Genomic DNA, 27,378 nt, shown 5'->3' with positions numbered 1-27,378 from the left:
ACAGTCAATTAAACCCAGACATTGGTAAAATGCCATCCTTGTGGTATCCTGAGTGTTTCACAGATTGGACTTGCATTGGCGAGTTAGATCCCTGACTGATCAAAAACAGAATTTTTTTTGCCGTCCAGAAAAGAAAAACCACAAACGCGTGAATGGTCTCATATAATGGCTACATATCCTATTCATGAGAAACATGGACATCTGAAGCCCGTTTTGTGGGGGGTTCGGACGCGAGCCCCAATGGGACCAATGAACGTGGGCAAGAACGCAATGTGAAAGGGGCCTTAAGAAGATGTAACAAAGGAGAGTTTAGGTGGCAATACTGAGCGTTCACTTCGGAATTCATTTACAGTTTTTGTATCAATAAAATCTGTATGAAGTGCTCGGTAACACAATTTATATACAAATCTAGTCCTTTATTGAACACACCTCCAATCACAATTCTGTTGGTGGATATTGGAAACCATCAGTACACGCCCAATTCTAAAATAGTACATATATAGTTTTCCTCTAGGGTGTGTTATTAGTGCATCGCTCCTGGAGCAAAAAAAAAAAAAACTCAATGGAAGCAGCAATCCAAACTGCAGAACCGTGAATGCTGCTCTGCAGTATAAGGCTATATTCATAAGCAGAAAATTTCAGCAACTGAAAATTCAATTCTGTGTGTATAATTTCTGCAGTTATCACGTGGTTTGATGCAGATGAATGTGACCGCAGCAAAAACCTCTACACATCTCTGCACATATTCACATCTACCTACAGAGTAAATCCAGATAATAAATCAGGTATATGCACTTAGCTTTATATATAGAATCATTGTGGCGTTTAATAGGGAATATACCTAATACATAACCAAAGCTGTGAAATAATGAGCTGGTGCAAATCCTGTCTTAAGAAACATACAATCACCAAGCTCTTTTTTTGGTCAGTGTTTTTCTTGCACTGGCAATAAGTCAATTGCATAGACATAAGGTATGGTCCATATGGTTCAGCCACAAATGAAAAAAAAAAAAAAAAAACCTGCTTTTTCTGCTGCAATGTCACACAGTCCATGAACAAGAGTGGCGCTACTTCCAGGAAAAAAGTTTAGCTTTCTTTTACTCCTACATAAGCTCTTTAATGAATCAGCTTTTAATCCTTTCCCATTGGCCATCGGCTTGTTTCTTGTAAGAGCGGGGCTTTCCGTCAGGAAATACAGATACTTGTGGACGTGGATTGTCCTTTAGATACCGGAGTGAAGATTTCATGTGTTGGACAAAATGTGGAGGTTCTGCCTGAGGAGATGTAGAAAAACACTGCAAAATAGAAGAAAAGTAGTGAGTGGTGCACAGTGTGTTCATGTGATGGCTGCCTTGCTACAATGTACCTACTTTATTCATGGCCGGCACAAAGGCAGATAGCGGCCCCAACAGAGCGAAAGCTCTACAGGAGGCCACCCTATATATAGGCCAGATTCCTGGTGATTACGTTTCACCATAAGAGACTTTTTTTGGGGCGTGGGAGGGGGGGGGGGGGGGTCATCTAAAAAGAGTAGTTACTTACCGGTAACGAAATTTCTCGGAACCCATGACGGCACCACAGAGAGAGGGGATCCGCCCTTCAAGGACAGGAAACCTACAGATAAAAAGGGCGGCACCTCTCTCCCGCATCAGTTGGTTTACAGAGCACCGCCACGTTAGTAACACCAAATATGGCATTTTTATTTATATATATTATATATGTATTTTTTATTTATTTATTTTAGACACACCCTGTGACTAAACAAACAGGTAGTAACGATTGTGCACACCCATGTGTAAGAAAAAAGGGCTGAGAAAAGTAACTGCTCTTTCTCTTTCCCCATGACGGCATCACGGAGAGATTGCAGAGCACTGAAGATTAGGGAGGGACCACCGCTTTCAGAACCCTTCTACCAAAGGTAAGATCTGAAGACGATGTTAGAACCAGCCTGTAGTGTTTAAAGAACGTGGGGGGAGAAGACCAGGTCGCCACTCTACATATCTGTTCGATAGAAGCTCCAGCCTTCTCTGCCCAGGAGGCTGCCACTGCCCTCGTCGAGTGAGCCCTTAGGCCCACTGGCGCTGTTTCCTCACTTGAGGAATAAGCCAGGGAAATGGCTTCCCTTATCCACCTCGCCAGGGTTCCCCTTGGAAGCTTTCTGTCCCTTCAGAGATCCCTGGAAGCACACAAAAAGAGCCCTGCCCTTCCTACACTCCCATGTGGCCTCTAAATATTGCATAATGCACCTCCTGACGTCCAAGGTGTGAAGGGCCTCTTCCCCCTTGTTTTTTGGGGCTGCGCAGAAGGAAGGGAGGGTGACCTCCTGTGACCTGTGAAAAAGGGATCCCACCTTAGGAAGGTACGCTGGGTCGGTCCTAAGCGTCACTCTGTCGTCTAGAATCTGCGTAAAGGGGGGTCCCGTGGATAATGCTTGGATGTCACTAATGCGGCGAGCCGAGGTGAGGGCTACCAGAAGGGACGTCTTAAGGGACAAGATTTTAAGGGACGCTTCCCCTAGTGGTTCAAAGGGGCCTCTGGTCAGGGCTGAAAGAACAAGATTTAAATCCCACAGAGGAGCCTTCCAGGAGGGGATGGGTCTGGATCTATGAGATGCCCTGATGAACCTGGAGACCCATCTATCCCTTGCCAGGTTGCAGTTATACAGGGCTCCCAGAGCTGCCACCTGAACCTTCAGCATGCTCGTGGTCAACCCCAGCTCCAACCCCCTCTGAAAGAACTCCAGGATGGTAACCACGGGGGCCTCCCCTACTATATCCGTACCTGCAAAGGAAAGGAATTTCTTCCAAGTTTTCCCGTAGAGCCTAGTAGTTACAGGTTTCCTACTCTGCAGCAAGGTCCTCAGATGAGCCATGACTTCCGACACCACTTTCGTGAAGACTCTTGGGGCTATTGCTAACCCGAAGGGAAGAGCCGCATACTGAAAGTGTCTGATTGTGCCCCTTATTGGTATTGCTACCCTCAGGAATTTCTGGTAGTCTCTGTGAATGGGGACATGATAGTAGGCGTCTTTTAGGTCTAAGACCGTCATGAAACAGCCTGGAAACAGTAATTTCACACAAGTTTTTATTGATTCCATCTTGAAAGGTTGTATATTCAAGAACTTGTTCAATTTCTTCAGGTTCACGATAGTCCGGAGTGTACCGTCCGGTTTTCTCCTGAGGAATAGGGGGGAGTAAAAACCCTCGCCTGCCTCCTGAGCTGGGACCTCCTGCAGGACTGCTCTGTCCACTAGGTCTCGGACTTCCTGTTCTAGAGACAACTGCTCTACCACTGAGGACCTTACGGGGGGTTACTGTGAAATTTCCTCGAGGAGTGGAGAGGAACTGGAGTTTTAGCCCAGATTTTATCAGGCCCAAAATCCAGCCCACATTTGAAATCTTTTCCTAGGCTGGGAGGAAATGGAGCAGTCTTCCCCCCACCTGTGGCTGCGTTTCATTGGGCGGGCTTCTTGTTGTCACTAAGGGGCCTGTTGAACATAAACCCCTTGGCCTTCCTCTGTCTCCTATCTTCCCACCTATCCTGATCTTTGGGGGGCCTCCTTCGCATGAATTTTCTGCTCCGAAAAGCCTTCCTGAATGATTAACCGGAGAGGACCGGAAATCGTTTTCTTTGTCATCCCCGGCTTTATCCAGGATGTCATCCAGGATAGATCCAAACAAAAATTCCCTTTCACACGGGATGGAGCACAGTTTGGATTTTGTTTGGAGGTCGCCTGGCCAGCATTTGAGCCATAGGGCCCGCCTAGCTGCATTTGAAAAACTCCCTGCTCTGGCTGCCAGTCTGACGGAGTCGGCTGAGGCGTCTGCCAGAAAAGCCGCTGCGCCTTTCATCACAGGGATGGCCCCTATAATATCCTCCCTTGAAGCCTTGTCTTTTAGCTGAGATTCCAGCTGGTCCAGCCAAACCATAAAGGATCTGGCTGTGCAAGTGGCTGCCACTGCAGGTTTTAACCCCCCCCCCACTGCCGCTTCCCAGGCTCCTTTCAGAAAGGAGTCCGCTTTTTTGTCCATAGGGCCTTTGAGTACCCCCATGTCTTCAAACGGCAGGGAATATTTTTTAGAGGCTTTGGCTATCGCCACGTCAATTTTTGGCGCTTTATTCCAGAAAGAGCATACAGGGTCCTCAAAGGGGTATTTCCTTTTCGGGGCCAACAACCCTTTCCTCTCTGGCTTCTTCCATTCTCTCAATCAGATCGTGTACCTGATCATTAAGAGGGAAGGATCTCTTTCTTTTCTGACCTAAGCCACTGAACATTATCTCTTGGATGGACTTTTTGGGGTGAGGATCTACAAACCCCATGGTGGACCCAACTGCTTTGATTAAGCTATCTGTTCCGTCTATAGGGAAACAGTTACGACCCCCGTCCTCTGAAGATGAGGAAGCAGATGATGAACAGGATGATTCAGATACCGCAACTTCCTCATCTGATTTACTAGACTCTGACACCGGGGAAAGGTACCTAGTTTTTTTATGCTTCTCCCCCCCCCCCTTTTGGAGGGATTTAAAGGTATCTTCGACTTGCGATTTTATCAGGGATCTGAGCTCGGTAGCAAACTTAGGGGTCTCCTCGATGCATGAGCTACATAGTCTCTTTTGTCATGTGGTGGGTAGATCCGCTGCGCAAAGTGCGCAGGCCCTGTGTTTAAACTTCCCCGTGCTCTTCCTTCCCTAAGAAGAAAAAAGGGAGGGGGGAGGGCCTAAGTTACAAGTGAACTTTCACGAAGATCACTTACCGCCCAGACGAAAGAGAGAGGGAATACCGCATTCGAAGAGGAGCCTGCTCTGGTAGCTGGGTCTTTCGCCGAGGCTGATGCCGTGCCGGAATCTTTGCCACGCTAAGAAGACCTGCCGGACCGACCGCTTCCTCCGTCACCTTGAGTATGTTGACGCGGAGGGCCGCTGGAGGGTCCTGTCGTGCGTTTCCTCTGAGGCGATGGAGATGGTGAGTGGGGGCGCAGGGGCTGCACCTCCTGGGGCTCCTGGTCACTCATACTGCTGAACGCAACGTATGCCAGGAAGCATTTTCCCATTGCTTCCCTGGCTATTTAAGCTATGCAGGGGACCGCCCTCTCCCCCACCGATGCGGGGAGCACCCCCCTCTGGCCAGGGCACCGCTGTGTCCTACATGTTAAGCCTTTCCCGCGCGCGCGTTTGAACGCGCCGCTCCCATAGGGATCTGTGGCCGCGTCACTTCCGGGCGCCTCCCGCGTCACTTCCGGCGCGCGAGTGGGGGAGCGTCAGCGCGCGCGCGCACCCGCCCAAACGCCGAATCGCTATCCGGCAAGCATGCGGGGCGCACGCTGCACAAGGCCCAGGTACCCTGGGCCCAGGGTTCAGGCCTACTCCAACCCGAGCCCCGGACCCGTATACTTACCACCTGGGACCGACGCCACAGGAGACCGCGGCTCAGCTTCGCGTCTCCCTGCCACCCTGGAGGCCCGCTGACCCCAGCTGTGGCGCTTCAGGACACCGCACCAGCCGAGGCAGGGAACCCCCGCTGCCTGAGTCAGACTGGTCGGGCCTGGTAAGTAAAATCTTTTTTCTTCGTTTCTTCAGGATTTTTCATCCCTAGGTCCCTGTCAAGGACAGGAAACCAACTGATGCGGGAGAGAGGTGCCGCCCTTTTTATCTGTAGGTTTCCTGTCCTTGAAGGGCGGATCCCCTCTCTCCGTGGTGCAGTCATGGGGAAAAGAGAAAGATTGGACTGTATTTGTAGAAGAGCTCAATTTTAAAACCGCTGTCATTTGCCGTTTTTAGCGCTGCTCGGCTCCCTCGCCTGCATCACATCATTGCCGCTCTTTATTGTCAGCTCACACATGGACCACAATTCATTTCTTAATGTAATGCTATACAAGCCTTGTTCAGAGTCTCAATCAACGTTCAGTATTTTACATCAGTATTTGTAAGCCAAAATCAGACGAAAAGTAGAATAGAAACACGTCACCACTGCTGTATTTATCACCCACTCCTGGTTTTGGCTTACAATACTGATGTAAAATACTGACTAAATACTGAATGTGTGAACATAACCTTAGATTGAGAAAGTGTCTTCTGGTCCACACCAACACTAGTGGGCCAGCCAGACAACTGGGGTCACATGATTCTGGAGATAACCAGAGCGGCACTGGAAACAGCAGAAGACTGCAACTGATATTTTAATGAATACACTGAACATACATTACTGATCACTATCAAATGCTGAAATAAAAAAAAAATAATGCTGGATTGAGACTAAAAGTCAATGTCCTCATCATGGGAGCAGTACACAATGTTCATGCAATGAGCGCCCTCTAGTGGTGGCTATAAGCAAACACCATGATCGTCTGTTGGTTAGGCAGTCCAGGCCCCATAGTTTTAGCACTGTGCGCCTTTTATGAGAGATGCATCGCACGTTTTATAAAATGTGTCCGCCGATAATTAGCAGAACAGCAAACTTTCAAGCGCACGGAATGGATCTTACATTTCACAAGGGTTTGACACTACCCAAGTCACCATATGAAACGCTTACCCCTAGTAATGGTGGCATCAGCTGAATGAGTGCGAATATACTCACATCAAGTATCTCCTTGTCCTCCTGATCCAGCCAAAATGCAATGTTTGGGAAAGGCACCCAGGAATAAGGCCCAATGTTTAGCTGCTCCGATCCTGCGTCATAGATATTCACCATCTAAGACCAAGACACCAACACCAGTGTTACTCCTGTATTACCATTCCAGCTAAAATACTTATTATAGTGTTTCCCTGCCTGACACATTTTTTTTTAAAGGTTGTCTTCCTGTGCTGCCCGGTTTTCCGCCAGGCTTCCTCTTCAGGCCAACGCTGCAGCCTGTGATTGGCAGCAGCAGACTTATGTCCGCATGTCAAGAACAAGGTATACAAAGCTGGTCAATAGGAGCTTTTATTATTACAGTCAGTGGATACAATCTGATCATGTGTTGGACACATAAGTGCACATCGTACAGTTATCCATGTCTTGTAGTGTGCCCTACATGACCAGGAGAGACGGTAATCAATGGAAGGAAGCAATTAAGGTTCCCAATTGAATTGAATGACAGCAAGCTTAAAAACCGGGAAAAAAATAGTGTAATTTCTCATTATACAAAGTATAAACTTTATTTGCAGAATCTGGAAAATCTACTTTAAAATTAAATCCATTTTCTATGGTAGATTTACTGCAAATGCTACCTAAATATGTAAATTCATTCAGATAAAAGAAATTATATAGGCCTAGTCATAAATAAATGATAATTTTATTTGTATAGCGCCGACATATTCCAGAGTACTTTAAAATTAAGCGGGAAAAAAAAATACATTTTTTTGCATCTAATACCATCACGTACAAACAAGAAGGATAACGAACTAAGCTGCCAATGCAATAAATAGAGGAGTATAGATCCTAAAACCTTACATCTCCTCCTGCAAGAATGTAGGCAGAGCGCAAATCCTCATCCGGTTGACGATCCTCAAATTTTGCCTTGCAGATTTCTCCTGTCTTAACATTTACTGCTGAATTAAAAAAAAAAAAAAAAAAAAAAAAAAAAAAAAAAAATGAATTCACGCTGTATTTCCTCAAAAGCTCCGATATCAGGAGACCACCCAAGAGGAGGTTATTAAATGTGCATGCTCCCATGTCTCCTCTTCTATGCAATGCTATCTGCCATCTGCTGGTGACAAATGAATATTGTAGTCTGTACTCCCCCATCCTTTTCCTTCATAGAAGAAAATACACAGGAATAAGTGTGATGTGAATATATTATAATATATATATATATATATATATATATATATATATAATGTGTATGTACAAGTGTGTCTGATGTGTTACCACATAAGTGTCTGTACATACAGGTAGCTCAAGAGAACAAGAACTTACCTAGGCCATAAATAATTGGGAGGTGAACACCATCCTCCTTCCGGTCATTTATATCTGAGGAATGGAAAGGATATGGAGTCATCTTAACACAATCAGATTTCTGGAAATTAACCACTTCGCGGCAGAGCCTGTTTTTGCCTTCGTGACCGGGCCAATTTTTTCAATTCTGACCACTGTCACTTTATGGAGTAATTACTCTGGAACGCTTCAACGGATCCCCCTGATTCTGAGACTGTTTTTCCATGACATATTGTTCTTCATGATAGTGGTAAAATTTCTTCGGTATAACTTACGTTTATTTGTGAAAAAAAAAAAAACGGAAATTTGGCGAAAATTTTGAAAATTTTGCAATTTTCAAAATTTGAATTTTCATGCCCTTAAATCAGAGAGATATGTCACACAAAATAGTTAATAAATAACATTTCCCACAAGTCTACTTTACATCAGCACAATTTTGGAACCAAAATTTTTTTTTTGTTAGGAAGTTATAAGGGTTAAAAGTTGACCAGCGATTTCTCATTTCTACAACAACATTTTTTTAGGGACCACATCTTATTTGAAGTGACTTTGAGGGGCCTTTATGACAGAAAATACCCAAAAGTGATACCATTCTAAAAACTGCACCCCTCAAGGTCCTCAAAACCACATTCAAGAACTTTATTAACCCTTCAGGTGCTTCACAGGAATTTTTGGAAAGTGGAAGAAAACAATGAACATTTAACTTTTTTTTCACAAAACTGCTACTTTAACCTCAAATTTTTAATTTTCACAAGGGCAGCCAGAAAAAATGGACCCCAAAATGTGTTGTGCAATTTCTCCTGAGCACGCTGATACCCCATATGTGGTGCAAAGCCACTGTTTGGGCGCACGGCATGGCTCGGAAGGTAAGGAGCGCCATTTGACTTTTGGAATGGAAATTTGACTGGAATCGATAGCGGACGCCATGTTGCATTTGGAGAGCCCCTGAGGTGCCTAAACAGAGGAAACCCCCAACAAGTGACCGAATTTTACAATCTAATCCTCTGTATAAATTAATCTAGTGGTGGGAAAATAAGTAGATAGATGAATTCCCAGAGAGGTGTCATTTCCAAAATGGGGTCACTTCAGGGGGGATTCTGCTGTTCTGGCACTTTTCAGAGGCGCTAAGTACCAGAATTAAAGAATCCCCCCTGAAGTGACCCCATTTTGGAAATGACACCCCTCTGGGAATTCATCTATGGGTTTAGTGACCATTTTAACTCAATGGATGATTTCCAGAAACAAGCACACAATGGAAGGTTTAGATTCTGGAGAAACCTCCCCCCCCCCCCTGGAAATTAAGTGAGCTCTACTCGAATGTGTCATTCACTAAATGAACCAAATGTTTGAATGACATAATGAGATACATTTTTACAGTTTAAAAACGTGGTTCTGTGTGGTAGATTTTAAAGCAGTCAGTGACGCATAAGGCTGGCAATGATGGGCATTGTGGGCAATAGTAGCGGGTATCACGCCTCATTCCTCTCTTAGTACATACACGACATCTTTTCTGGGGGTTCCTTCTCGTTTCCGTTGCTGGAATAAGTGCAATAAAATGTCGCTCAGTGAGTCTTTTCACATCCTCAGATTCTAATGGATGAGCGGGGCTAACACTTTCAAAAACAACATTTTCAATTACCTTTTCTTGATGGTCAAGAAAAGGATCTGAATTTCCTGCTTTTTTGTAGAACACAAAAGAATTGTATGTGGCCACCTGAAACAAATAAATAACCAAGTTTTTATACCAGGTATAGGACTTTCTTGATACCTGGTATGGCTGTAGAACCTGGTCTGCAAGGTCCACACCCCCCATGTGTGTGTTGTAGTCAATGACTGACACAGGTTTTTGCTTCGGAGTGGTGGATCCTAGTTCTACAGTGGCCCTTGTGGCATCTGTGTGGATCGAGCTGAGGACAAAAATATCCTTCTTATCCCTATACTTCAGGGCAAGCAGCTCTCCGTTGCGTACAGCCCCTGACTGCCCCTTTTGGAACTTTTGGTTGACCAATGGTTGTGGAAACCCCTGACGGTTTTTACGAATGGTCCCACAAGCCCCGATGTTGTGTTCAACCAGACTTTTAAATAGGGGTATGCTGGTGTAATAATTGTCCACATATAGATTGTAGCCTTTTTGAAAAAATGGACTTATCAGCTCCCAAACAATTTTTCCAGATGTCCCCAGATAAGTAGGGCATCCTGGTGGGTTTAGTTGGCTATCTTTCCCCTCATATATGCGGAAAGCGGATGTGTGTTCGGTTGAACTTTCGCACATTTTATAGATCTTTATTCCAAACCTTGCCCTTTTAGATGGGATAAATTGCTTGAGGTGCAGCCTTCCTTTGAATTTTACAAGGGACTCATCTATAGAAATATTTTGTGTTGGGGTGTAGAGCCTTCAGAATTTTTCTGACAAATTTTCAATGATGGGTCTAATTTTATATAACCTGTCATGTTCTGGGGCATTTCTGGGCAGGCATTGACTATTGTCGTTAAAATGCCAAAACCGCATGAGCATTTCATAACGGGTCCTAGGCAGAATGACTGAAAACATAGGGGTGGCTTGAACAGGGTGGTTGGACCAGTAGGATCGAATGCTCGGTTTTTTAACAAGCCCCATGGCAAATGTAAGTCCTAAAAATTTTTATTATTTCCGGGACATTAGTTGGTGTCCATAAATTTGCCCTAGCATAGTAAGATCGGGGATTCTGGCTTATGAATTGGGACGAGTATAAATTTGTTTGCACGACAATATGCTCTAGCAAGCGGTCTGTAAAAAACAAATTAAAATAATGAATTGGCCCAAAATCTTCCACCTCCACATTTATACCAGGAATGGCTGAATGGAGCAGCCGAATCCGAAGCCTCCCATCTGGGAAATGCTATATCATGTGGCAAAGCCCCTTGTACACTGGCGTGCGCCAATTCACTAGTAGCAGGGACAGCGCTTGTACTGGGCAGTGTTCCCTGATTTGGAGACATTTCTCCAGTAGCGCTATTTGCCCCTATTGCTGTACTGGTCCTTGGGCTTGAGGATGGACCAAAATCACTGCTCATTTCTGAGCTCTCAGTGTCGCCGCTACTAAAGCCCTCAAAATCCATATCTCCATCTGAGATTGCGCTGTCAGTGTCAGAACATAGCAGGGCATATACCTCCTCTGCGGTATAAGTCTGACGGGCCATTTTATTTTTATATTTTTTGACTGGACTGGACTGGCCTGACTGGACTGGACTGTCAGGTCAGGTCAGGCCAGTCAGGTCAGGTCAGGCCAGGTCAGGTCAGGCCAGGCCAGTCAGGTCAGGCCAGGCCAGTCAGGTCAGGCCAGGCCAGGACTGACCTGACTAACCCTAACTCTTACTTTCTTTTTTCTTTTCACTTTTACTGTGGCAAGGCTGACAGCTCTTGTCACACTGTTTCTCCTCTGCTCTCTCACTGAGATCCGAGGAGAAACAGTGTATTTATCAGCCAGATCGCCCGGGAAAGTTTGTTGCTAAAACAAACTTCCCTAGTGATCTCTCTGATTGTCAGCGTCACACCAGCCATCGAGACCTGAGCCAATCAGGTCTCCATGATGTCAGAGGTCACAGCACCGGGATCCCCGCCGCTACTAAGGTATGTGGGGGGGTCCCGATAGCCGACCACCAGCTGTCACTATCTTTTAAATGCCGCGATCGCTATGGATCACGGCATCTAGAAGATAGGAACAGGTCATCATCATGGGGACCTGATCCAATCAGGTCCCCATGATGCCACATGTCAGAGCTATCGCTCTGAACCGGTACCGCAGCGCTTGCAGGACCCTGGGGGTCCTGAGTGCCGCAGGACCACCCACCGTTTTTAAACGTCGGCGCAGCACAGAGCCCAGGCAGCGCCAACGTTTATATACAGTGGGGCGTCGCGAAGCGGTTAATATTCATTAAATCTACTCTTAGAGTGCCATTTTCACATCATCTATAACGTGTACCTGACACTATTATATCATTTTCATGTCCAAGATTCTGTGCTGATTAATTTATCTCTCTATAAAGGCTTCTCTGTGCGCAGCCATAGAGAAAAATTATAAATTCTGGCTGTCTGCAGCCATCGCTAAGGGAACAGAAGGGAGTTAATGAAGAAAGATGTATTGTTGATCTCAATGGAGCTGTATTAAAAGGGTTATTCCTATAATTGCATTATTTTTCACAGAGCACAGTAAATGCAAACTTATTGTTAATTTACAGATAAGCCCAACAGGAAGAGTCTTTCTTGAATCTTTGTGTCTTTTTTCCATCTCCATCTGCCAATCCATGCAGCCAGCAAACTACTGCTAAAACAACATTTCCCAGCAGCACCTTGCTTCTCCTCAGTGCTGCAGGCCTCTGCCCCTGTTCGCTTGTAGCCTCCCCTCTCTGAATTGTTGTCTCACAGTTGTATCTTGGCTTCCAGTACATGTGTAAAATTGCTCCAGCATCAAACTAATCTGTTTAAAATTCACTCCATGCATCCGTAGACTGTATGGCCATATATAATACTCAGCCAGACAGATTTTATCTTTTGCCATAAGCATCAATATTGTTACGGGTGTGTCAGAGGTGACAGACAGTCGCCCTGCAGTGGTTTACAGGAGATCTCCACGTTTGGCAATGCAGACAGCTGCCTAGATAGGAGGCTGTGTTTAGGACCCAGCAACTACCTCCCTTTAGTCTGAGTGTATATATACCTGGTGTGTCTAGGTGGGCGTAGTCGGTTATACTCATTCCTACTTGGAACTTGGCTGAAGTAGCATCACGTCCTCTTAGGAGTCTTGAGGCCGTGTGCCCTGTTGGGAGTTTCTTCTAAAGCGAAGTTGAAATTCCCCTGTGTTGTCTACCCCTTTTGTCTTTAGAGTGCTAGCGGAGGTTGACTAGTGCTCATCTCCTTCCACCCCCAGCTATAGCCTTACGCCAGGGATAGTAGGGCGAGGCACGTGATCGACGACCGCTGTGGAGGCTGCATAGGGACGTTAGGGAGAGACAGGGTGACGCTAGTCCAGATTAGGAGGTCACCTCTTGCTCCCTTTCCCCTCTGTTGCACTCACACCTGGCGTGACAAATATAGAGACATGATTGTTATTATACCCATGATCTGTTAATCGGCATCAAGCTGTTGACAGAGCGGAATTAGCAATTTTATATTGATCTGTTGGCAGCTTGATGCCGATTTAAAGATCATTATTATGAAAACAAACATGTCTCTATATTGATCCATATAGCAAAAGATTAAAGAGGATTATCTTCAAGCTAATCTATAGGTTTAAAATTCACTCTATGCTTCCATTCACTGTATGGACATGTATAATACTTAGCCAGACAGATTTCATATTTTGCTGTAAGCATCAATATGGCGACATGTTTTATAAAGACAAACGAATAAATATTATACATAAATCTATGTGTCAGTCTGTATATGATCATATATGTGTGTGTATACAGACACATTTACAAGACTGTGTTGCGATTTGGGGAATAACCCTTTAAATAAGCAGAAAGCTTGAACTTTGTGAACAGAAGCAGAAGATTTGGGGAAAAAAATAAGAGCTCTAATCCCTCACTTGTACAATAATGCTCATACTACTAATCTGGATTAGCTGATAGATATTCTAAATGACTGCACTTACATTATGTTACAGACAAATATATTTGAGAAATTCACTCTGGATAATCTAATTCCATGGTCCAGCTTGTCCTGAGTGTTGGGTTATTAACCGGCCGGCAGCTTACTTACACACACACACACACACGAGGACAAAATTTTTGGTCTAAAGGTTGTGCAAGAAAATACTAAGTTAAGGGTGCCATCATTTTTGTCCAGGCCTTTTTCAATAGTTTGAGGGGGGGGGGGGGGGGGGTTGTTTTTGTTTTTTAAACAATTTTCTGTTGGGCCATAATTCAGAAGCAAATGTCCGATTCTCATCAGTTGATATTCAATAAATTTAACTGAAAATTACTTTTGTCAGTTTCAAGTTATTTCAGTGACCACTGAGTTTGTTACTTTACCAAAAGGACACCGACAATTTTGCCCACGTCTGTATATTGCTACACCACACACATACAATTCATTAAAGTGCTAAATTGGGCATACAAGTGGGTGCCATGTGCACCAGGCCCAAAGATGACATTTTGTACTGCGGGTGGGTTCTAACTTAGTCCGGCCAAACAATCAAAAGTCCAAAGAATCCAAGGAGCCATCAAGATAATCAGTTCTGGATGACATAATGAAATCCAGCAACATTTCATGACGCGGCCTAGCAGATCGGAAGCAGTGGAAAGTCACAGACCTGTAACGCACAATGTGACGAGGTGGATGTCCTCTGCTTGTTTGTGAAATGCTTCTACAAAACAGGATATAAAAATCTGGTTACTGATCTAATTACAAAGTAATTAGAAACTGAAGGGAACCGTCAACAGCAAAACACAGTCTAGCTGCAGGTGTAGCTCACTACATGGCCGCGCTAATCACTCCCTGTGCCCCTCACTAACAGCTGTGCACACACACACTCACACCCCCACGCTGCGCGCACCCCAACCCCCCCCCCACGGGGCACACACACACACACAACCGCGCTGCGCGCACGCACGCTGCGCACACAAACACAAGCGCACCCCCACGCTGCGCGCACACACAAGCGCACCCCCACGCTGCGCGCACACACAAGCGCACCCCCACGCTGCGCGCACACACAAGCGCACCCCCACGCTGCGCGCACACACAAGCGCACCCCCACGCTGCGCGCACACACACAAGCGCACCCCCACGCTGCGCGCACACACACAAGCGCACCCCCACGCTGCGCGCACACACACACAAGCGCACCCCCACGCTGCGCGCACACACACACAAGCGCACCCCCACGCTGCGCGCACACACACACAAGCGCACCCCCACGCTGCGCGCACACACAAGCGCACCCCCACGCTGCGCGCACACACAAACACACCCCACGCTGTGTACACACACACACACAAACACACCCCCATGATGCGCGCACGCACACAAACACACCCCCACGCTTCGCGCACCCCCCCCACCGCGGTGCACACACACACACAAACACCCCCACGCTGTGCTGTAATTCTCACATTCCTTTCAATAAAGGTTTTTCCACTTACATTTATAAAATATAGACTGATCGGTGTGGGTCCGAAGACTGGAATCCCTATCATTTTGAGTAGTGCATAGTGTTGAGCGATACCTTCCGATATCAGGAAATATCGGATCGGATTGGATCGGGCCGATACCCAAAAAGTATCGGATATCGCCGATTCCGATACCGGAAACCAATGCAAGTCAATGGGACAGAAATATCGGAATGAAAATAAACCCTTTCTTTCCTTGTAGGTTAATTCTACATGAAGGAAAACAACTAACAATAATATAGAATGTATTGGGGGAGGTGGTTGCCCAAATCGATGGGAACAGTGCTCACAGTGAAACATGAAAAGCCGGCAATTCAGCAGCGGCATACACCGGTACCCGACAATTTAGAACAGAAAGAATAGAGCTTCACACATAGATTAGATAGATAGAAACATGTCAGTCACATATATAATAAGTACAGTGACAGTGTTGGTTACTGTACTCATCATTTAGTGTTAAAATAAAGGATTTATTAAAAAAAAAAAAAAAAATGACGTGGGGTCCCCCCTTATTTTAATAGCTAGCAAAGGCTAGGCAGACAGCTGGGGGCTGATATTAATAGCCCAGGAAAGGTGCCATGAATATTGGCCCCCTCCCAGGCTAGAAACACCAGCCGTCAGCCGCCCCAGAAATGGCGCATCCATAGGATGCGCCAATTCTGGCACTTAGCCTCGCTCTTCCCACTGCCCTGTAGTGGTGGCAGTGGGGTAATAGGGCTGGGGTTGATGTCAGCTTATAATGCCAGCTGACATCAAGCCCAGGTTAGTAATGGAAAGGCGTCTATAAGACACCCCCATTACTAACCCCATAGTCAAAGTTAAAAAAAAACACAAACACCCAGAATAAAGTCCTTTAATTGAAATAAACACACAATTCTTTATTGTTCAAAATTAAACCATACTTACAGTCACGCCCATTCCAGCTGAAGCCAACGATCTCCTGCAATAAAAGAAAAATAATAAAGCAACCTCATCCTTACCTTTCCATGGTTCCCAGGACAGCTTCAGCTCAGCTACATTCAAATGACAGGCTGGACCGCAGCAGAACGCTGCCATCCAGCCTGTCATCCCGCAGACACTGAGAAGCGCAGGCATGCTTGCGCTCCTCAGTGTCAGGCTGTGACGGCATCCAGATGAGCCGACAATGAACTCAGCTCACCTTATGCACGTCACTGACAGCGTGGGAGAATTCTCCTGCGCATGCGGTGAGCGTGAGAGACTCATCTGGATGCCGTCACAGCCTGACACTGAGGAGCGCAAGCATGCCTGCGCTTCTCAGTGTCTGCGGGATGACAGGCTGGATGGCAGCTTTCTGCTGCGGTCCAGCCTGTCATCTCGATGTAGCAGAGCTGGAGCCGTCCTGGGAACCATGGAAAGGTAAGGATGATGTTGGTTTATTATTTTTCTTTTATTGCAGGAGATCGTTGGCTTCAGCTGGAATGGGCGTGATGGTAAGTATGGTTTAATTTAGAACAATAAAGAATTGTGTGTTTATTTCAATTAAAGGACTTTATTCTGGGTGTTGTGTTTTTTTTTTTTAAATACTTTACTAGAAATTCATGGCGGTCATGTCTAATATTGGCGTGACCCCATGAATTTCGGGCTTAGGGCCAGCTGATAATACCAAGCTGGCCCTAACCCCTTTATTACCCAGTGAGCCACCGCACCAGGGCCCTGGATGAGTTGGGTGCAGTGCCAGAAGATGGCGCACCAGGGCCCTGGATGAGTTGGGTGCAGTGCCAGAAGATGGCGCCCCACGTATTTTTTTTTTTTGAATAATTAAGAATAAAAAGGGCTTCCCTATATTGTTGTGTCCGGCCAGGTACAAATAGGCAGCTGGTGGTTGGGGGCAGCCCGTTCCTGCCTGCTGTACCTGGCTGGACACAAATATAGTGTGAAGCCCCACATCAATTTTTTTTTTTTTTCATTTCATGAATTTCATGAAATAATTAAAAAAAAAAAAATACGTGGGGCTTCGCCTTATTTTTGTGTCCAGCCAGGTACAACTAGGCAGCTGGGGGATGGAATCTGCAGCGTAGGGAGGCCCAAGCTTTCTGCCCCCCGCCCCCCCCCCACGCTGCAAATTGCAGTCCGCAGCCACCCCGGAAAATGGCGCATTCATAGAAGCGCCATCTTCTGGCGCTGTTCCCAACTCATCCAGGGCCCTGGTGCGGTGGCTCACTGGGTAATAAAGGGGTTAGGGCCAGCTTGGTATTATCAGCTGGCCCTAAGCCCGAAATTCATGGGGTCACGCCAATATTAGACATGACCGCCATGAATTTCTAGTAAAGTATTTAAAAAAAACACAACACCCAGAATAAAGTCCTTTAATTGAAATAAACACAATTCTTTATTGTTCTAAATTAAACTATACTTACCATCACGCCCATTCCAGCTGAAGCCAAAGATCTGCAATAAAAGAAAAATAAACGAACATCATCCTTACCTTTCGATGGTTCCCAGGACAGCTCCAGCTCTGCTACATCGAGATGACAGGCTGGATCGCAGCAGAAAGCTGCCATCCAGCCTGTCATGCCGCAGGCAGACACTGAAGTGCAGGCATGCTTGCGCTCCTCAGTGTCTGCCTGCGGCATGACAGGCTGGATGGCAGCTTTCTGCTGCGATCCAGCCTGTCATGTGAATGTAGCAGAGCTGGAGCCGTCCTGTGAACCATGGAAAGGTAAGGATGATGTTGCTTTATTATTTTTCTTTTATTGCAGGAGATCGTTGGCTTCAGCTGGAATGGGTGTGACGGTAGGTATGGTTTAATTTAGAACAATAAAGAATTGTGTGTATATTTCAATTAAAGGACTTTATTCTGGGTGTTTGTGTTTTTTTTTTTAACTTTGACTATGGGGTTAGTAATGGGGGTGTCTTATAGACGCCTCTCCATTACTAACCTGGGCTTGATGTCAGCTGGCATTATAAGCTGACATCAACCCCAGCCCTATTACCCCACTGCCACCGCTACAGGGCAGTGGGAAGAGCGAGGCTAAGTGCCAGAATTGGCGCATCCTATGGATGCGCCATTTCTGGGGCGGCTGACGGCTGGTGTTTCTAGCCTGGGAGGGGGCCAATATTCATGGCACCTTTCCTGGGCTATTAATATCAGCCCCCAGCAGTCTGCCTAGCCTTTGCTAGCTATTAAAATAGGGGGGACCCCACGTCATTTTTTTGGGGGTCCCCCATTTTAATAGCTAGTAAAGGCTAGGTATTCAGCTGGGGCTGATATTAGTAGCCTGGGAAGCTCCGTGGGTATTACCCCCTTCCCAGGCTTCAAACATCTGCCCCAGCCGTCTGCTTAACCTCCGCTAGAGACTAAAATTACGGGGAACCCCACGCCAATTTTTTTTTTTTAATAAATCCTTTATTTTAACATTAAATGACGAGTACAGTAACCAACACTATCACTGTACTTATTATATATGTGACTGACATGTTTCTATCTATCTAATCTGTGTGTGAAGCTCTATTCTTTCTGTTCTAAATTGTCGGGTACCGGTATATGCCACTGATGAATTGCCGGCTTTTCATGTTTCACTGTGAGCACTGTTCCCATCGATTTGGGCAACCACTGTAATGCCATAACCACCATGGCTGTGGCATTAACATCTTAAAAAAATATTAATTCCTGCTATTCCATTTAATTGTAATGTAAGGGAGATAATGTAATGTCAGCGCTTGAGCAAGAGAATTCTCCCACGCTGGGATGGCATTCTGATGACAAGCTGGATCGCAGCTGAGCGCTGCCATCCAGCTTGTCAACCTTCAGAGACACTGCAGAGCGCAGGCATTATGTGAACTTCTGATTCCGGTATTCGATATTGTAAAAGTATCGGAACTCAGTATAGGAACTCCGATACTGAAATATCGGGTATCGACCGATATTCGCTGTATCGGAATGCTCAACACTAGTAGTGCAATAAATAGATAGACACTTCCTCACCAATAGTTGGATAAGCTCGCTAGAGACAGTTCACTAGACAGTCAGTGGACGAGTTATATGGGAGACACCTACTGGTGGCATGCTGGAATGATTTGTCACGTTAAATGGAACCTGTCAGAAAATTGTTTGCTTCCAAACCATCTATATGACCTTTAAAAGATAAGCAAGTTGATCCCTGTAAGACCCCCAAAACGATGCTCTGGCAGCAAAAAAATCATGTTTTCAAGTTCACTACAGGGACGGACAAACCATAGGTGCAGCCGCACAGGGACCCAAGAGGAAAGGGGGTCCACGTCCACCTCAAAAGCAGGTGATGATGAGCTATTGGACTGAAAAGGCCAAAATATTGTTCTTGCACAGGGGCCCTCTTCTGTCTGTGAATGGTTCAGTATCTGTGTGTCTGGACAAGCATTGGGGCGTGATGATGCCCTTACAGCTCCTCAGCCTAACGCTGTATGCCCTGACGTATATCAGCGCCAATGACCTGTCAATGAACCAGAAGAGAGTGGCGCTAGGCAGGGAATACAGCGTGAGACTGAGGAAATGAAGTACATCGTCACACCTCAGTGCACTTCCTGACACATACAGTGGATACAGAAAGTATTCAGACCCCTTTACATTTTTCACTCTTTGTTTCATTGCAGCCATTTGGTAAATTCTAAAAAGTTCATTTTTTTTCTCATTAAAGTACACTCTGCACCCCACCTTGACTGAAAAAAAACAAATGTAGACATTTTTTGCAAATTTATTTAAAAAGAAAAACTGAAATATCACATGGTTATAAAGTGAAAAATTTAAAGGGGTCTGAATACTTTCCGTACCCACTGTAGACACAAGATTTCTTGCTGCTGGAGCATCGATCATAAAGAGATCAACTTGCTTATTTTCTTAAGGGGCCACCCAGACATATAAATGGTTTAGAGATTTCTAACAAGTTCTCTTGAAATGAAATCAAGTTGCGTGACAGTACGGGGAGCATATAATAGGGAAATACAGGAACAGATACTGTCAGATGTATATTACTTACAATGAGTGAACTTACTGAGAAGCTGACGCGAGAGTTTCAGTGACAATTGGCGCTGGTCATTGAAGCCTCCGACTAAGTGCAGCTCTAGTCTGGGAATTAAAAAAACATTTCATCAGGGCAAATTCACGTTGTATGGAAAACGGTAAAAGACCATGGAGATGTGATGGGTGTCCCCAACCATCTGGAGCAATAACTACAACTCCCAGCATAGCTTCTGAATAGATCCAACTTCATTTACATTTAAAAGTTATTTACAATGAAGGTTAAAAAAAATAAATAAATCCTTGTGTAGAAAATAGTAATAACCCACCTTCCTTCCGTGGTCTTTGTTAATGACGTCACAGCCTGAATAATGGCTGCCACCTCATTTTCAGAATCTGATCCATCGCAGTGCGCTAGACAAGTGGCCCCACTTCCTACAAGGGAGACACACGTGGTTAATATGTTGATCGCCACCACTGGCTGCAGCCGACACACACCTGTCCTGTTTGGAAGTGGCAGCCTGTAGACCAGCAGAGGACCCAGTCATTTTTTATAATGTCTTTTGTTTGTTTTATATACATTATATATATATATATATATATATATATATATATATATATATATATATATATATATATATATATATATATATATATATATATATATATATATATATATATATATATATATATATATATATATATATATATATATATATATATATATTTTATTTATTTTAATTTTTTTTTCCTGATTTTTTTGCTTTATTTTGAAGGGTTTTTATTTATTTTTTTCGTGTACTGTTAAAGGAGTGGCAGCAATGAGTACCAGGAGCATGCTTTATTTTTATTTATTTATTTATTTTTTTTACGAAGCCACGATGCCGATGTGGAAAAATCCTTCATGGGTCATTCCCACCTTGGACTTTTAAAGTCGGTGGGGGTCAGGCCGATTTCCCTGCACTTTACCTTTCCTCCACAAATCACTCTGGCCTCTTCAGAATAGGCGAGGATCCCTCACTGTTCATAAAGTGATTAACCCCTTAAATCTCCAATATTTGGGCCATCACTGGTCCGTAGCAGAATTCCTGGCTGCTCCTTCCATACCTGAGTGTCTGAGAACAACAATGTGACAAGTAGTTGCATCTTCCGATCCGAGGATGGAAATTGAACCTGGATTGGAGGAGAAAGAAAACGGGCATTAGATTTCTGTATAACAAATTCGTAAACCAAAAGTTTTTAATTTGAATCGTTAAAAAAAAAAATAATAATAATAATAATAATAATAATAATAATAATATTGCTGTGCTAAGCACTGCCGTTATGTATTTGTTATGGCGCCCCCTGCTGTTCTTTTCATCCAAAATGTACACCTAATGTGTCTACCGCTGAGAAAGTCACTTCTAGTGGCGATTCCTATAGCCCGGCCTGTACAATAGCAAGATTTACCCCACCGGCCATATATAAGAAGATCTGGGTGGTGGGACTGAGAATATGTGACCACCAGCGCTGTGGACAATCAGAGAAGGGATTAACGGAACACTAGGGGGTGCCATAAAAAAATCTGTATGTAAAGCTACGATCACTTATGGCGTCCGCCATAATTCAGATATTGCTGAAATAAACATGAAAGCCATGCTTGCCTGAGCTCCACAGCGCAGCACAGACTCCTCGGGATACATTCCCTTTATAATGCACCGCAGGGAGGACAAAGCCACTTCCATTCGTTATTATCAGATGGGAACGTCTGATATTAGAATACTGGAAAATGCCTGACTATAGCACTGGCAAGGCAAACCCCGTCACCCCATTGAAAAGGGATCTCCGCTTTCATCATGCCTGGGTCTTTCTTAACCAAAGTAATGAAAAGGTTAAAAAGTCTGCAGTAATACACGACTGAGAGTCAACCAGACTCGAAAAGCAGCAGATATTTTTTATGCCTATGCCATTTTAATGAAGTCACAACACAAGAAAATCACTATTAAAAAAATGTGTGTATGTATATATATATATACACACACTCACACAGTGGTGTGAAAGTGTTTGCCCCCTTTCTGATTTCTTATTCTTTTGCATGTTTATCACACAAGTGTGACAAACATGCAAAAGAATAAGAAATCAGGAAGGGGGCAAATACTTTTTCACGATAGATAGACTCCAAGAACCCTAAACAGGCAGCCTAATAGAATATGCCCCATGGTTAAGCCTACGGTTGCCATACCAATCATCGGCACCACGCAATTGTGCTGCGGGGAACCTATGGAATGACAGAGGAAGAGATCTACCTCTGTCATACACCTTAACATGGAGCGGTTGCTTATGACCGCAGCATGTAAAGAGTTAAGATTGTGGGTTATAGATAATTTAGTGACAAAAAATGTAGAATTGGCAGAGAAAGGTTGAACATCAGGCAGTAGAAACACTACTAACCCTTATGTCATGTCCAGCTGCCTTATAAACAGCTCATAAAACTTATTACAAGTTAATCACATCACATCGTACCCTAGTGCCACCCTCCAGTACACGCTTATCACAGGCCTGAGATCGATATCTCAAGGGTCCGCTGTGTCTGAGGCTCCACATCTAGAATAGCAGAGGATTACATTCACAGCTTGCAGAAGGCAACAGCCAAAAACATTCCCTTTATAGTGTAAGAGCCGTGTAATCCCCACTACTGTCCTGCCATGTCATATACACACAAGACTCCAACATCATAAAAATCCATACTAATAAAAAAGGGTGATAATTCCCCTCTAAAACGAGAAAGAAGATCAAGGTGTGCCACTCACTATTTATAACGTGGAATGAAGCATGCTGTCTCCTTTGCCTGTTGTAGATTAAGTTTATATATAGACTGAACATACACATGTAGACACATTGCATTAAAGGGGTTCTCCAGGCACACCTCGATGGCCTATCTGTAGGATTGGAGGGGATTCAACACCCTGCACACCCCTACTAATCATAGCTTAGATGGCAGCCAGATGTGAACAATGAGCAGAGCTGCTCTGCACTGTGCAAGGTCTGCAGTATCCGGCAGCAGATGCTACATATTGAAGAGCTGATCAGTGCAGCTCCATTCTATGGTGGCAACCGCCGACAGCTGTAGCTACCGACTGATCAGTGGGGGTCTGACTACTTGTATCCTCACTGATGAACAGAGATAGGATATCAATATCATATGCCTAGAGAACCCGGATTCATTCTCATCTTAATTGCAGCACCTAACTACTAATTGCTCTCCAATCTATCCTGAATGCAGCAGGCAGTCTCCATGTCCAGCTGCTACACTGATGCCTCCTCCCTGTGCCAGTTATTGCACTGGATGCCCTTTTTCTATAGAGTACAATATAAATGTCTCAAACTCACCCAGAAAGTTTTCCATGGTGCTGCACTGTCCTACATCTCCTTCCACCACCTACTCGTGCTTTCTGATTTGCTGATGAACCAAGACTAAGATTCTCCATTATCTGAACCTCTTACTCCAGTCTCCTAGACTTTTCTCAGATTAACTCCTGATTTCTTAGATTTAAGCACGCCCTTAAAACACATTTTTTTAGGCAGGCCTATCACATCACCTCACAAATCTCATTTTCCTCAGTTCTCCCTTCTTACACTGTCCATCCTGGTCCCTTCCATCATACAATTTTACAAGAATACCCATATTTATTATAAAAGATGGCTGGACCAAAAAATTGTTATTCTTGTAAAGCTGCATGAAATCTATATATTAGGGGGCTAAGCTGAACATCTGTGTTTTAGGGTGTTCCAACTTTCCCCCCTGAAAATAAGTATTGAGTATGTTAGATGTCAGAGTGATCAATCCTTTGTTCCCATGAGAAAAAGCTGCTGCCAGAGTTGTCTGGCAGCAGCTTACTCCTTCCTCCCCATTGAGTACACAGGGGTCAGGACAAATAGCAAAAAAAGTGTACGGCCACCGTATGGCAAAAAGTGTATGGCCACCGTAGGCATCTCTTTCCATTCAAGGTCTGTGACTTTTCAGAAGTCAGTGCGTCTGGCATTATGGTTGTCCACCATTGCACAAAGCATAGCACACAGCAAGTGTGGTACCATATACTGTACACACAGTGCAGAGTGTATTAATCTGTGGGACGCCGTGACTGCTGGATTCAAAACATAGATCGTGACATCGTCCAAATGATAGAGGGGTAGCACTCCCCTAAATGCATGCTTATCACAAGTGAGCACGTGGGGTAACAAGGTGTGGGACCCGGGGGATACGTACTGTCGCCTGGTGTTGTCGCAGCCAGTTCCCGTTGTTGCACATATAGGAATCCATTAGCCCCGATGACTTGCGCGGGCTGGCTTGTTAAGTTTCTGGCTCGTTCCTAGAGATTACAAATATTAGATATAAATATAACTCAATTTTGTAAACTTTTCTACTATGAATAACTGTAAGTGGGATACTTCATCCATTACAACAGATGGGGCTCTCACTTATGAAAGCACACTGTGGCGGTGGAGAAATACACCTAATTTTAAAACCATTCTCCAAGACCATCCTTAGGCCGACCCCTGTTTATCAGTAGAATGAAGGCGCTGGGCCATATCTCTTTATTATGTACACAAGTATAGCGCCATACATGAGTGTGGCTGCACCCAGTACTGCAGCCAAGTCATGTGTGGGCTCACACCTGGCAATCAAACACTGATGGCATCGAGTCCTTCCTATTGCAGCTAGTTTTCATGTTCATTTTCAGGGTAAAAGAGTGAAGGAAACACCGTGATACACCAATGCTTGCAGCCAGCCCCCTTTATTTTCATGATCCACGGGGGTCCAAGGAAGATCTTTTTGCTGGTACGAGCACTTACATTATAGCGGGAATGTGAGCACCAGACATTTCCTCTTCTGATGAAATACTAGGTGCTGTAATCCCCTGAATCTGGGAGAGGCGCCAGCTACACTGCACGTCCCGGCACATTAGTGCAGGCATGATACAGTCAAGGCACACCCATACAAGCCTCACAGCACCACTTAGTAGCCACTCTACACAACATATCACAGGTGCATACAATTCTCATACATAGTGGGATTACTAGACATGACTGCACATCGCAGGATCAGCTCCATACATGTGAATGGAGAAGTTTAACAGGACTATGACAAATCGAAATTGTGTAATCCTAAAAGACCCAATAACCTGACCTTAACACCTTTCAACAGACAGATTATAACCCTGGATTACAGGACACCTGGATCCGGCCTGCAGGGAAAGTCGCGGAGTTTAATCAAGGTGTTTTCTCATCATCCTAAACCCTTAAAATTGCAAAGTTCTTGTAAAAAAAACAAGCAACTTTGCTACTTACTTATTAAGCATCCTCTTCGTTCTCCGGAATGTAGGGATTTTTTTTATTCTATAATTTACCGCTTGTTGCCTAGGGAACTGGCCACCTCTATAATCAGAAGCGGCTGGTCTCCTATGCAAGAAGTGCAGCAGTTACAAGCTCTCTCCTGAACTGGAACTCATCATCATAGCTCTGGAAAACTTAAGTGTCCCAGCGCTCTACCATGTTGCAGAGGTGAAGCCGCCTCATGCAACTGCATCAGGAGGGCACAGCGCAGACCAGAGGCGAAACCATGCTACTAGTCCAAACTATCAATCATCAGGAAGGCACAGCACAGACCACCGGGGAAACCATGCAACTAGTCCAAACTATCAATCATCAGGAGGGCACAGCGCAGACCAGCGGGGAAACCATGCAACTAGTCCAAACTATCAATCATCAGGAGGGCACAGCGCAGACCACCGGGGAAACCATGCAACTAGTCCAAACTATCAATCATCAGGAGGGCACAGCGCAGACCAGCGGGGAAACCATGCAACTAGTCCAAACTATCAATCATCAGGAGGGCACAGCGCAGACCACCGGGGAAACCATGCAACTAGTCCAAACTATCAATCATCAGGAGGGCACAGCGCAGACCAGCGGGGAAACCATGCAACTAGTCCAAACTATCAATCATCAGGAGGGCACAGCGCAGACCAGCGGGGAAACCATGCAACTAGTCCAAACTATCAATCATCAGGAGGGCACAGCGCAGACCACCAGGGAAACCAAGCAACTAGTCCAAACTATCAATCATCAGGAGGGCACAGCGCAGAGCAGCAGCAAAACCATTCTACTAGTCCAAACTATCAATCATCAGGAGGGCACAGCACAGACCAGCGGGGAAACCATGCAACTAGTCCAAACTATCGATCATCAGGAGGACACAGCGCAGACCAGCATGGAAACCATGCAACTAGTCCAAACTATCAATCATCAGGAGGGCACAGCGCAGACCACCGGGGAAACCATGCAACTAATCCAAACTATCAATCATCAGGAGGGCACAGCGCAGACCACCGGGGAAACCAAGCAAACAGTCAATCAGGTGTGCTCCTGAAGATGAATGGTAGGACCATCCCCTTATAGGGCACCCTCTCCGCTTACGTTGCCCCGGTGATGCCCATTAGGGGTATTATAGACGCCAGGTGACGCAGTTTCTCAGGGGTCGGCTGGGTGGCTTTGCAGTACTTGGGTCCTTGGTTCGGATCCAGCTAAGGATCACACTAAGGATAGGGACTGAGAGTGACACTGTGTGTACAGCGCTGTGGAATATGTCAGTGCTATACAAATACTGCTGATATCCTATAGAAAGGATTTTGCAGCAGTGTCATCCTGCTACCCCAGTTACCCTGGTAACGCTGAGTTCACATCTGTCTCGTCCTTTCCGGTTTTCTGCAATGCATTGATATGAATGGACCCCAGGACCCCCGCACAGCACAGTGGAGGGAGGACACAATAGAGGACAGCGCCTCCTACCTGCAGCTGAGCGCTGCTCTGCAGGATCCGGGCGGCGGGCAGGCTGACCTCCATCCTCCGGCTGTCAACCAGCAGCGGCATGACTGCGAAACTCCCACTGACTGCGGCCAAACTTCCTCTACAATGCTAGCCGGGGCGCCGCGCAGTGCCTCCTGGGAGCTGTAGTCCGGAAGTGGGAGGGGAGCATGAGGGGGTACTGGAAACGGAACTACAATTCCCAGCGTCCCCCGCGTTAACCTGCAGCTCACCCCTCAGTCACAGAAATGAGCTAAGGGGTAGAGGGGTGTTGTTGGACACGGGTGTTGATGAGGGGCGTCCTTTTTTTTTACTACTACTGCCAGATATGGCGGTATTAGGGCTGGCAGGTGACCCCCATCTGCTGTCGCATAACTTAACCCCTTCCTGTAACCAATTTCTGCACTTTGTTTTTTTACTTGTCTTGAATAACGTGTATCATTTTGCAATATAATGTACTGAAAAACCAAGAACAAAATTCCAAGGTTTAAAAAAAACCGCACTGTATTCCCTGTAT

At 45.3% G+C, this 27,378-nt stretch overlaps 1 protein-coding gene across 4 annotated transcripts; it reads right to left on the bottom strand.

Annotated features, from left to right (window-relative positions):
• Window positions 1–394: 394 nt before the first annotated feature.
• Window positions 395–27,021, bottom strand: NTAN1 (N-terminal asparagine amidase). 4 transcript variants are annotated; one of them, XM_073647662.1, is made up of 10 exons: window positions 26,847–27,021; window positions 24,265–24,367; window positions 21,126–21,191; window positions 20,348–20,453; window positions 20,053–20,126; window positions 14,206–14,259; window positions 7,895–7,948; window positions 7,430–7,524; window positions 6,575–6,688; window positions 396–1,295 (listed from the first exon to the last, which is right to left on the bottom strand). In XM_073647662.1, the coding sequence occupies exons 1-10, from the start codon at window positions 26,925–26,927 to the stop codon at window positions 1,125–1,127; spliced, it is 918 nt and encodes a 305-aa protein (XP_073503763.1). In that variant the 5' UTR covers window positions 26,928–27,021; the 3' UTR covers window positions 396–1,124. The 4 variants fall into 4 exon arrangements, with proteins under 4 accessions (XP_073503765.1, XP_073503763.1, XP_073503764.1 ...); XM_073647661.1 differs by having other exon boundaries at window positions 397–1,295; window positions 7,430–7,527; XM_073647664.1 differs by lacking the exon at window positions 14,206–14,259 and having other exon boundaries at window positions 395–1,295.
• Window positions 27,022–27,378: the final 357 nt, after the last annotated feature.

Source organism: Phyllobates terribilis, unplaced genomic scaffold (genome assembly GCF_046119375.1).
Source record: "Phyllobates terribilis strain yellow unplaced genomic scaffold, ASM4611937v1 Scaffold_9__5_contigs__length_417890890, whole genome shotgun sequence".
In the NCBI taxonomy this organism is placed as follows: domain Eukaryota; kingdom Metazoa; phylum Chordata; class Amphibia; order Anura; family Dendrobatidae; genus Phyllobates; species Phyllobates terribilis.
The sequence above is the reverse complement of the archived record's forward strand: the minus strand, read 5'-3'. Positions and strand labels throughout refer to the sequence as shown.